The sequence below is a fragment of the Galeopterus variegatus genome, unplaced genomic scaffold (assembly GCF_000696425.1).
Source record: "Galeopterus variegatus unplaced genomic scaffold, G_variegatus-3.0.2 Scaffold2709, whole genome shotgun sequence".
In the NCBI taxonomy this organism is placed as follows: domain Eukaryota; kingdom Metazoa; phylum Chordata; class Mammalia; order Dermoptera; family Cynocephalidae; genus Galeopterus; species Galeopterus variegatus.
The window spans coordinates 238,935-251,710 of NW_007728820.1; the positions used below are offsets into that span (position 1 = coordinate 238,935).

Below are 12,776 nucleotides of genomic sequence, written 5' to 3' on the forward strand. Positions count from 1 at the left end.
TGTCATAGCAAATATCTTGAAAAGCAAAACGAACAAAACAACATATGGGGGTACTTCAAAAAGTTCATGGAGAGATTCATATTATCTTTTAACTCTTTTTCCACAGACATTTCTTTTTTTAAAAAAATGACCGGTAAGGGGATCTTAACCCTTGACTTGGTGTTGCCAGCACCACATTCTTCCAAGTGAGCTAACTGGCCATCCCTATATAGGGATCCGAACCTGTAGCTTTAGTGTTATCAGCACCACACTCTCCCAAGTGAGCCACGGGCCGGCCCCTCCATAGACTTTTCAAAATACCTTCATGTATCTCCTTACTCTCTCATGTGAATGTAAGCTTTTTGAGGCAGGAACTCTGACTTATTTATCTTTGCATAGGTTGAGTATCCCTTATCTGAAATGCGTGGGACCAAAAGTGTTTCAGATTTTGGACTTTTTTGAATTTTGGAATATTTGCAGAATACCTACCAATTGAGCACTCCTAATCTGAAAATCCAAAGTCCAGAATGCTCCAGTGAGCATTTCCTTTGAGTCATGCTGGTGCTCAAAAAGTTTTGGACTTGGACCATTTCAGATTTCAGGTTTTCGGATTAGAGAGATGGTTAACCTGCATTAACTGAGACCTGTTGTGAGGAGAGGAGGATTGCTACATCCATTTCCCCTGTCCCACTCCTGTAGTGCCTGGGATTAGCACACAGTAAATCTCAATAGCTTTTTTTGCTGACTAAAATTGATTCTGGGTTAATCAGATGGCTGTTATACAGTAGGCTGTTACACAGCAGTTATGCATTATACGTTGGCTGACCCGACTCTTTTTCCCCTCCCCACTCTGGGCAGTGACCCACTATATGGCTGGTACACTATGCTCCTGGCTCAGTCGTACTTATAGCAGGGGGCACTGTTTGCTTTGTGTAGTCCTGACTCCAGCATTCTTCCTTTGATCTCTGCCGCCCGCCCCAGCTAGCCCCTACCATTGTTCTGCCCAGGGAGCTACTGTTCTCTTTCCCAAGCTCAGGCCTCTCCACGTGTCTTCCCTAGCATATTCTAAGAACTATGCCCAAGGAATCAGTAATGGCTAGAATGGGATTAAGGGTATGGCATTTCAGCCCCTAAGAGTTCCTGTCTAGACCAGCTGCCTCCTTTTTATCTGCTCACTTTTTTCTTGTCACCTTAGGGAGCTGTTCATCAGCTAGATGGAAGATAATCTGTGATGTGAGGGATTGTGAGTTGTGATCCTGGGAGAGGCTGGATTGCCCTTTTGACTAAAATTTGGCTGTTCAGAGAAGTAAATAGGGTAGTGATTATATGCATAGTCCCTAAAGCTAGACTGCCTGGATTCTAATCTCGTTCCAGCACTTAGAAGCTGTGTCTACCTCAGCCAAATGGAGTCATACTTGTGCCTACCATGTTCATTCGTTCACAGTTAGTTATTGAGCCCCTACCATGGGCTAAGGGTTGTTCCACATACCAGGCAAGTGGTAGTAAGTAAGACAAAAATGAGTTGATACATTCAAAGTACTTAGAACAGTGCCTAGCATATAGTAAGTACTCGGCAAATATGGCAATATTATGTTCCTAGGACTTTTCTGAGAATAGATACTCGGGTGGAATAACCTTTGGCAGCAGCTGCAGAACCAGATCTCCCTAAGAAGGGGAAGGATAGAGGAAGGACTAAGATTAGCTTGTAGATTTGGATTTAGGTCCAGGGCAGCACTGGCTTTAATGGCATTTCTTTTCTGGTACTTCATTTTGAGGTTGAATACATGAGGTGGGTAAAGTTCACCCTGGAAAATGTATGAGTCTGTTAGTTCCATAGAAAGAGCAGGAAGAAACGGCCCTGGACTGCCTGGATTTTGCCTCACCCATTTGTAGAGATAGCACAGAGCCTATCAAACCATGTATGAATACCCCTAAGAGAGGCTCATTTCTTGAGCAATATGAAATGAGGTCTTAGAGACTTGAGATATAAGGAAGGAGAGCAGCTGTTTGCCCCTCCACTCTCAGCACACCCTGGCCATAGAGAAGAGGACCTTCTTTTGGAGGGGGTGGCTTGGGGGTTAGAGAGCTGAACCTAGGAAGGACTGTGAGGTAGGGTAGAGGTGGTGTGGTCTGATAGTTTGCCTTCCTTGTTCCAGTTCATTCCTCAGGGAATGCTGCTGAAGAGGGTTGTTGTACTCCTAGTGTAATTACTGGCTAGAGGCAAAGTTTGGACTCAAGCCTCCTGATTCATTGTCTGTGATTTCCAGTGAAAAGTCCAAGCCTGATACAGTCTTTGTAGGGGTCGGGTCGGAGTAGAAATGTATGTTACATTTCCTGGAGATCAAAAAGTTTTTTAGCCCCTAGTGTAATTACTGGCTAGAGGCAAAGTTTGGACTCAAGCCTCCTGATTCATTGTCTGTGGTTTCCAGTGAAAAGTCCAAGCCTGATACAGTCTTTGTAGGGGTAGGGTCGGAGTAGAAATGTATGTTACATTTCCTGGAGATCAAAAAGTTTTTTAGCTACCACCCCACTCAGGGAAGGATAACTGTATATTCTTGACTGTGGTTCAGCACCTACTTTGCTGAGTCTCACACTTTCTCTCTTTCATTCTTCTCGCACAGGGGTTTTCAGAAATCAATGCCCTTAACAGCACAGAAAAGGTGCCCTTGACATGAGATATGGGCCAATCCAGGATTCTTGGGTTGGTTCCCATGTGAGCTGATGGCATTGCTGGGAACCTGCTGACTTGGCTGGGAACCATATGATTTGCATGCATAAAGACAGATGAAGTAGTTCTGGGATTTTTGCAAGATTCTGAAGTGCAGCCAGGTTTGGAACCACTGTATACCATACTCTTTCATCTTATTTTTATTGCACTTTGTTCAGTCTTCAGCCATTACTTCAACTCAGCTCAGCCAAGTATATGAAACTATAACTAGGCAAAGCATTTCATTGTGGATAAAAATCCACCATTCATACCGTAGTGAAGGAAACAGATAAATATAATGTAGTTGTAGCAGTGTTTCTCAACCTTTTTTTCATTATCACCTCCCTAAGGGACCTTTTAAGACATTTTTTCCTAATCACCCCTTCTCAGGAAATTTTAATGCCACAGATATACCACAAATCTGTTTATATACTATATGTATATCTGTGGCTTATGCTTTAAAAGAATAAGTTTTTTCATGTGATTTTTTACCCCCTTGGGGGAATATCACCCCCATTGAGAGTGTGTGGATTATGGTAAAGCACAGTGGGACTGCAATGGACAATATAAAATGGCAGGTAGGCTCAAAAGCTTTGTCAGCTTTCTTTCTCCTGTCTCCTCTCACTAAGCATCACAGCTCCATAATTTTTTCTTATCTTTCAGTCTGCCATTCCCATTTTGCTCTCTACCCCTATCCTGAATTTCATCCTTTTCTCACCCTAGTGTGGAAGTTTAGAGGTGAATTTAATTAAACTAGTAATCTGTATAGCTCAGGAACAATTTAGGGAAGACGATTTCCTAAAACAGCCCTCTAAAAGGTTATCCCTTTGGAAGAAAGAGCCTAAAGACCTATGGGACATTCATGGGAAGACATAATAGGCCTAAGGATTGGGGAAAATAAAGATATACATTTGAAGTTGCCTTTCAGGGGAGAAGACCTCTCAAGAAGTCTTTATATTGGTCCAAACAGGCTTATATATGGATGTCCTATATTGGATCTAACTACTTTATATCAGTTTATTTGGGGTTGATGCCAGTTCTGCCAGTGGGGTATCAGATCCCTTTTCTCAGGTCATACAGTGTAACCAATGACAGCATCTCCTCTCCTCTATAGAAACTACCAGAGGCATGTATTGTTAGTGATGGAAGGCACTTTGTCATGAATCTGCAGAGTCTGTATATGGCAGTCACCAAACAAGAGGTCCAAGTGGGACAGAAGCATCAAGGCACTGGTGAGTAGCTCCAGAAGTACCTGGTCTGTGTGAGGTTAGAGTTAAGGCCTAGGTGTGTGCTGTTTAATATAATAGCTCTAGCCATGTTTGACTATTTAAATCTAAATGAATAAAAATTAAATTAAAAATTTATTTCCTCATTTGCAGTAGCCATATTTCAAGTGCTCAGTGGCCACATGTGGTAGTGGCTACCAGGTTGGACAGTGCAGATATAGAACATTTCCACCATTGCAAAATGTTCTATTAGACCGCACTGGTCTAGGTGCCTAGGAGGGTTAATGAGAGAACCAGGAGGAAGATTAATCTCCCTGCCTGAGACATGTCAGGGAATGTGTACAGGAACAGATGGATATTTTGAGGAAACTCTTATCCTACCTGCTGAAAGTAGGTCTGGGGAATCTTCACAGTAGAAACAGGGCTTTCTGAAAGTGAGCTAGAAGTTGGATTTGTGCCTACTTCTGTCTGTTTATGTATTAGTGCCAAACCCTGGCCTTCATCAGAGTGCTTGGTAAATGCTAATGTCTTCCTGGTAAGAAGAAGGCATTTATTACTATCTTCTCCTGATCTTTCTGATTTCAGGAGATCCTCAGACCTCAAGCAGTGCTTCCCCACAAGGAACTGATAGCCAATTTCTGAACCAGCCAGAACAGCCGATCTCCTCAGCACCAACCCTCTCAGTGTCTGAGAAAGAGCCCACAGTGAGTCATGAGCAGTGCTTCCTAGATGGTGTTCCTTTTTGGTTTTTGTTGAGTTTTTTTTGGCTGCTGGTTGGTGCAAGGATCGAACCCTGGATCTTGGTGTTGTCAGCACCACAATCTAACCATCTGAGAAAACCAGCCAGCCCATGGATGGAGTTCTGAGAGTTGGAGTTGGCATCTACAGCTCCCAAGCCAGTGGTCACTGGAATTGCTGCCTAGTTGACACTGCTTCACCAATATGGAGGGATATTTGTGACCAGGCTTACAAATTGTGTATGTCTAGATGGAGAGCTGTGGTCTTTCATATCCCTTGCTGTCTTCCCCCTGCAGTTCTTGTACCGAATGATGAGCCTTGATTTCTTTTTGACCTTACCCCACTTCCAGTGATAGTCTGTGAGCCTGTTCTTTGGAGGAGAAGGAATGTATGCATCTCCTGCGTAGAGTCTTATATCACATTTACTGCCTGACATAGTCTTTAAAACACCTATGTAAGACACTTCAAAAAGACCTCATACTAACCAAGGAGCCATGAGAGGAAGAAAGTCCCTTTACTAATTTAAGTGGAACTATTTTAAAACCCCTGTTAATTTGGGTTTCTTTTTCCATAGGGTACTTCAGGACCTATGCAGAGACCTCAGCTGTCAAAGGTCAAGAGGAAGAAGCCAAGGGGACTCTTCAGTTAATGTTGGCTGCTACAGATGGACTGGAGAATAGCTTCCATGTATCACCTTGTAAGGGGCTTGCATGGCAGCAGTATCTTTGAAACCAATTTATACAGTCAGAGGCCCACTGTAAGGGCAAGAGAACTGAAGTTCATGTTGACAGGCCACCTGAATGGGGACTGTTAACCAAGGGAAGCTTGGCCCCAACTCACTGGGCATTGGACTTTCCCTATTCAAGTGGAAGCCAGTCTCTGGGAATCCCATACCTTTCTCTCTTTTTGGTGGAGGTTCTCCAGACCCAGGACCCACCATGGATTTTAGGTATGTAGGGCAGGTCAGCAAAAAGTCACATATGCTCAGGAAGCCTTGTCTACCTTTCTCAAGAGTCCCTTGCCAGTCCCAAATGCTCCTCAGAGATCCCCTTCTCCCTGTAGCATGGAATAAAAAGCACTCATACTCCCCTGCTTTTGAGATTACTTATTCTGTGGAACTCATAACCCACCTCACTTTACTGGGCCCTGCTCCATTATTGTCTCTGGATGAAGTCTGTACCCTCAGCCCAATCCTTCTCTGCTGTGGCCTGAGCTAAGCCTCCATTTGGAAACTTTGATCTCAAGAACTCTCTCCATGTTGGGCACAAGACAGAGAGATGGCTGCTGCTCTCCATTGCCAAACTTGGATGTGTTTTTCTGTCTTGTTTCCAAGGCCTAGACAACAGGTTAAACCACAGTGTGGGATTGAAATTACAAAGAACTTCGAGCAGTAGGGCCAAGGCTGTTTCCCAGTGGGGTGGGAGAAAGAGGAATTTTACTTTCTCATTCTCCACTCCACTTCAAATAACATAGTAACTAGAATAACTAGGAAAGGATGACAGGGAACAGGAAATGAGCACAGGAGTTCCCTGGGACAACAGAATTGGCTATAGAGCTAGGAGTGCCTAGCAGGAAGCAATGTAAAGGCTGTGTGAGATAGGCAGATTATTAGAAAGTCAACTCTTTGGCACCCCAGGATTGGCAGAGTCCTTGACCTTCTCTGCTAGGTTTTCTTCTATAGGTAAGACCATGTGAAACTTTACCTTGGAGAGGTAGGAACAAAAGTAGAACTCAGATGTTTATTGGAAGCTGTCCGGTAAAAGGAAGGGGTCAGGAGTGGAATACAGAGACCTTTTACGGTTTATTTACTTTTGATGGTCTAATGTTTCCTCATCTGTGTATCGTCTCTAGCTGGGACTGGTGTTCCTATCCTGATGTCGATGTTTATTGGAAGCTGTCCGGTAAAAGGAAGGGGTCAGGAGTGGAATACAGAGACCTTTTATGGTTTATTTACTTTTGATGGTCTAATGTTTCCTCATCTGTGTATCGTCTCTAGCTGGGACTGGTGTTCCTATCCTGATGTCGAGTCATGAGGAATGGATGATCCAAGCAATAATAAAATAATTATAAAAGAACAGCATTGATGGGGCCGGCCCCGTGGCTCACTCGGGAGAGTGAGGTGCTGATGGCCACAGTTTCGGATCCTATATAGGGATGGCCGGTGTGCTCACTGGCTGAGCATGGTGCGGATGACACCAAGCCAAGGGTTGCGATCCCCTTACCAGTCAAAAAAAAAAGCATTAATGAACAGGTAACATTTATTGAGCAGTTAATGTATATAGTAGGTACTCTAATGAGTGCCTGACATGGAATCCTCACAGCATCATTTGAGGAAGATACTGTGAACTCACTAGGAAATTGAATCTTGAAGTGATTAAATGACTTATCAAAGATCACATGGCTTAATAAGCATCAGCCAGAATTTGAATCCAGACAGCTGCGTTCTTAACAGCATTATTAAATACATTACTGAGAACATTTTGCAGGAAGGATGTGAGGTTCTTTTCAGTCTTCCACTGTAACCATCCTGATCCTATGACCCTGCTTCCTTTCAATAGGCTGCTCCACTCCTTGTGGGCTCTTCAAGTCAGGAGCTTTTGAGGACTCCAGAAACCTACTCCATGCCTTTTCCTGCTAGCAGAGTCTGGGAACTCCACCACAGCTCATTCTCAGTTGCTTCTGATAACTTCTTTACTTTCAGACCACAGTACCCCAGGGTGTGCCCTGTGGTAGTGACTGTCATCAGAGTGAATTGAGAGCTCTGTAAAAATTATCTATGAGCTGGCTCACTTTGTACTTTAGTTTCTTTTCAGCATAATTTATTTATTTTTAAAAATTTTTTATTTAAAAAGGTGACCGGTAAGGGGATCTTAACCCCTGACTTGGTGTTGTCAGCACCACGCTCTCCCAAGTGAGCTAACCGGCCATCCCTATATAGGGATCCAAACCTGTGGCCTTGGTGATATCAGCACCACACTCTCCCAAGTGAGCCACGGGCCAGCCCTTCAGCATAATTTAGATAGAAAGGCTTCCCCAGCAAGCGTGGAGAAAGTATGGGTTCTTCACCCTAGAAAATCCATCTGCCTTAAAAGCACAATCTCAAGAGCATGCATTTTTAATCATAGAGGGACTAGGAGCCTATGAATCTCCTAAAATTGTAAGGAAAATCCTAAGAGCATAATAACTTTGTTAATGTTCTCAAAAGAACGTGTGACTTTTAAAAAGGTTAAGTAAGAGTATGCCTGGTAACCTTCCTGTCCACTGCCCCTTTTATTCCCAAAGGTTGCTGCCTCCATGGGAGTATTGCTGAAATACATTCTTGGAGAAACACTGCTGCCAGAGGCCCTGCCTCAGGCATTCTTGCCCTGAAGCCCTTACCCCTCAAAGCTAGGGGTGGTGGTTGAGAATCATTCATCCCAGGGCAACTCCAGGGAAATCCCTGCTTTGACAAATTGGCCTAGCCAGGCTATATTCCAGCCCTGCCCCCTGGGTTGGGCCCCTCCCAGCCTGGCCCAACCCCCACTCCACATGCACATAAAAGGGTCGAATTCTCGTGGCTGCTCCATAAATTTTATTCCGTAAATATTAGTTTTCCCTGTGTTTAATAAAGCAGTGGCCCACCTCCCCGCCTACCCGCCCGCTCCCCGGGGCCGGGGCTGGGGCCAGGGCTGGCTGGTGGGAGAAGGGACTCTTTCAATTGCTTTGGAGTATTTTTAGAAAAAAAAATAATATAAGGTGGTTTACACGAGCAAGCCAGCAAACCAGGAGCAGGACTTGGGACCTCGAGGAAGTTCCTGTAGGAACTTGACCTAAAAAGTAGAGAAATAGCGCCACCTAGGTTGCAAGGCCTAGTTGTCCTTGCTGGCTGGTCCTCCCCCCCCCAAGCCCCGCCAGTCAGCTAGGTCAGGGACCTGTTTGCTGGGAGAGAAACCATCGTTCCTTTGCACTCTGGCTGGGTAACACCTCCTAGTCTCATGCCTCATGGGGGGCTTTCCCAGCAGTCCTTAAAAGCAGAGCCCAAGCTGGGTCCTGGAAAATCCCACCAGGGTCATTCTCCTCTCCTGTCACCAGGCAGCCAGTCTCCCAGATCAAGGAGTGTTTCCGAAGGATAGTAAAGTTATTGAGAAGGGAGGAAGAAAGCTTCTAGTCTTCTTCCCCTGAGTCCTGACGAGCTAGCCCTGGAATTCCTGGGGTGTAAGGTGGCAAAGAGTGAGATCTGTGCTTTGGCGCTCTGGACTGAGAAAGAATCTAGCTCCTTCAGGCCAAGACCCTCCATGGGCCTGATGTGTACACCCACAGTGAGCACTGGGGAAGGAGGTGCTATGTCCCCTGAATGCTCAGCACTGCTGCTGCTTGTTTTTATCCTCTGGTACATTTGGATTCCCTTTTCTTTCCTTCCTATTAGTTTACACCTCCTGTTTTTCCAAGCCCCTACCTCCTCCTTAGCCCAGGTCTGTTGAGAGGTAAGCAGGAGCCCTGGTGTACTCTCTGCCCAAAAACGGCCAGAGGAGTGGGGAATGGGAAGGGCTGTGCCTCTCCTCCTGGTTCTGGATTAGGTCTCTTTCCTGACATTGTCACCAGGGGCATTTTCCTCTGTATACTTATTCTGCCCCTCATTTTCTCCTACTTAAAAAACTAGAAAGATTTGCTCCAAAGAGTACAGAGGAAACAAATCCTCTTAACTCTTCCTCATGATGTGGTAAGCTCACTTCGTCTGTTCTGCCTACGCCCTCACTATTTATGCTATCAATAGACACATTTCCTATGTGTTTTTTTGTTTTCATCCTTTTATTAGACTATATTCTTTGAGAACACGGTCAATTTTTAACCCTAACTCAGAAAATATCACTGTGGTGGTATTATACTGCTAAAGGGAGCAATATTGTGTTTTGACACAATCAGGATATGTTTTTCTAAGCTCTGCTCTGAAGTAGTTTCTGTCTTCTAATTTTCCTCAAGAAGAAACTGTTCAAAAGGAGTAAAGTGACATATTTCAAGGACACCACCAAACTCAAGAGCTCAAGAATCTTGGTCCCTAGTCCCTCTTACCAACATCCATCCTTAAATATAGGGTCTGGCAAAATTGTAACAGATTGTATGAGGCCCTTAGATATAGAGGGAAATGCAGGAAGAAAAGGGAGTCCACACCTTGGAGGGGGCGGTTCCCTAGTTGCTGTGGATCCCCTGGAAGCTGCTAAAGGATACTCTTGTCCAGGGCTCCTTATTGCTGTATGTTTCTTCCTTGTTCTCTTGGCCAGGGCCTCAGAAGATCCCACCCTGAGTAGAAACATCCAGCGAGGGGAGGGTACAAGGTCTGTGTGTGAGTGAGTGGGACCCTGGGGAATTCCCCTCTGTTTGAGGAGCTGGAAGTCCATCTATCCTCTGTCTTTCCTCCCAGAACCTTTGAGGAATACTTTCTCAATTCCTGAAACTTTCTTCATGGTGGCCCTTTATGCATCTCCTCAGCTCTGTGGTTCTGGTCTCATTTTTCTACTGTGGCACATAGGAAGTCGTTAGGTAGCACCAAACTATTCTAGCAAAAGCTCAAGTGCCCTTTTGACCTGTTAAGTCCCACCCCCACTCAGTTTGTTTATCCAGAGCCCAACAGATTTTGCTATCCTTCCACCACCACCCCCCCGGACCCCTTTGAATGAGTGCTAGCCTCTCAGCACCCAACTCTTATGGGTTCCTGAGAGCCTACCAGGGGAACCTGGAAAAGGCATTGGAAGAACTCCAGGGTGTGGGGAGCACACAGCCATTGACTCACCTGGGAAGATTGTGCCAGGATTATTTGTCCTGCTGGGCCAAGGGCCAGTAGTTAAAGGAGCATGCTGTGCGAACTCTTTCTCCCACCCCTCATTTTGGGACCAAAAACAGTAGTTGGGTTAGAATTGGGGAGCAGGGTATGGGGGCCCCTGGGAGTCTCTTCTGAAATCTGGGTATTGTATTTACTTTTTCATATTGGCAGCTGGAAGGGGAAGCCCATCCCAGCTCAGCATTGTTGTCTAACATGGTTAATCAGATCCTATAATCCTGCTGTGGAAATATTGGGCCTCACTCAAAACAATAGAGACCGAGAATATTGTGGTTAAATTTCAACCAACTGCCTCCCTGGCCTGTTTGCCTAACCCCTACCCCCCTCTCCTGGGCCAGAGTCCTTCCAGCTTTATGGACCCCTGATAGGATCGACAGCCGGTCAGAAATCTGACAGAAAAGGGAAGAATGGAGAGGGGAAGGGTAATCCTCTTGGCTGGCACGTCATCCTGCCTTTTCCCTCACCCTAGGCCTTGAAGGGTGCACAGGGGGTGGTAAAGGGCTTGGAGCTGGTAGGGAAGCCTTGTGGGGTACAGGTCTCCATTCAGGGGTCAAGAGCAGTACTACTGGGAGTCATGGGTGGTAAAGAGATCCCTTATTTAAGACAGAAAAAATGCTGCCACATGAGAAGGAAAGACTGCCAGTTTCATTTACAGGTATTATTGCCACCTGGTGCTTTCATGGCACAAAGCAATACCAGTTGGTCCTGTGTCACAAATGGGAGGAATGGGAAGGCACTGGTTGGGGGAGTCGGAGCTGGAAATAAAGATTTTTTGTTTCATTAGTAACCTAATATAACAGCAATATTAACAATAAATACCCTAATGATACATGAAGGTGATACTCATGACCTAACTTGAGTGGTTTTCTGGTAGTGGTAATGTCCATTGTGGTGTTCTCTTTAATAGGTATGAATTAAATGTGGCTGGGTAATTTACATAATTAGAATAGTGGACAAAAGGAATAGACCATTTAAAAACGTTAAGCTGAATAATGATATTCTGAATCAAAAAAAAGAAAAGATGCAGTGTCTGGATTATGCTAAAGGGGAAATTTAACATGGTAATATGTTCAGCAAAAGGCAAAGAGGTTCCTCTGGCAGACACTAGGGCACCCAGTTTGCGAAGTGCAGTGTGGATGCACTGTGCACAAGTTGCAGCCACACTGCTTTTGGAGATGTCACCAGTCAGTGAGGTGAAGTACAGTGAGGCCTCAGCTCCAGCACTGTGGACTATTGAACGGTCAAAGTGTATGTGCATTTTTAGAATTTGAAGAATGAAAATAGCAGAACTGTGCCAAATGAAACTATACTTACTAATCTGTTCATATAGGGTGGGGGTGGAGGAATGGCAGAGAACACCTAGGGTGCTATGTGATGATTCAAGGACTGGCACAGCTCCTGCGGGTCATTCATCAAAGCCATTTTGAAGCAGGGACTGCTTGGTGGGAGCCGAGCTTCCCACCAGAAAGACATCTGGGAAACAGTTCCTGGGAGTGAGAATCTAAGAAGTGTGCATGCTTCTGGATGGGAATCTCAAAAATAACTTAATGGCAGTTATCAAACGGAATTAAAGCAGGTAGAGAAACTCATATCAAAATGACCTAAAGATGATGGAAACATTTCAACGGTTAAGCAATTTGGACAACTAGTGGGAAGAGTACAAAGGGAAGGAAGATCCCTAATGGAAGCTCCAGAGAATGGGCTATATTCCTGACCAGGAAGGGGAATGAATGTAAGAAGCCAGGTTGGTTGGAGAAACCTCATGTTGTTCATAGACTTGAATTGCAAATGGGAGAGTCCAACAGGAAAACTTTCCAGATCACTACACAGGAATTCAAAGGAATAGCACAGGCTTGTAGGAAATGTGTTGGGAATGAGATAGGAAAATCCATATTCAACAAGAAACAGGAATAATTAAACACGTATTAACTCAAATCATATATGAGGGTACTTTTAAAAATTCGTGGAGAAGTAGAAGTAAAAGCATGAATCTTTCCATGAACTTTTTGAAGCACCCTCATATTGAGTGCTTACTCACTGGAATCCCCACCAACAAGGCCATTATGCTACTTGCTGTATAAGCACAAGACATGCTTTCAATAAGCCTCAGCTAACATTTAAAGGATGGATTTTTTCCCCAACTTTTTTCAAGTGGATGAAGTAGGAAGGGAGAGCCATGACACTGTATCTTTTTTTTAAGTTTAAAATAATCTTACGTATAAATACTGTTTCGTTAGCTACTTTTACTTAACTACATTGTGTCCATATTTACATGTCAGTACATAAACCTCTTTAAAGGAAGGGTAAATTA

At 44.5% G+C, this 12,776-nt stretch overlaps 1 protein-coding gene across 1 annotated transcript in view; it reads left to right on the plus strand.

Annotated features, from left to right (window-relative positions):
* The window catches only part of NHEJ1 (nonhomologous end-joining factor 1), an 81,483-nt gene extending 75,741 nt beyond the window's left edge, over nucleotides 1-5,742 (plus strand). Inside the window, exons 5-7 of the mRNA XM_008582734.1 lie at nucleotides 3,801-3,918; nucleotides 4,498-4,616; nucleotides 5,225-5,742. Of these exons, the coding sequence (XP_008580956.1) occupies nucleotides 3,801-3,918; nucleotides 4,498-4,616; nucleotides 5,225-5,299 (312 nt within the window). The 3' untranslated portion in view covers nucleotides 5,300-5,742. The remainder of the gene's footprint in view (nucleotides 1-3,800; nucleotides 3,919-4,497; nucleotides 4,617-5,224) is intronic.
* Nucleotides 5,743-12,776: the final 7,034 nt, after the last annotated feature.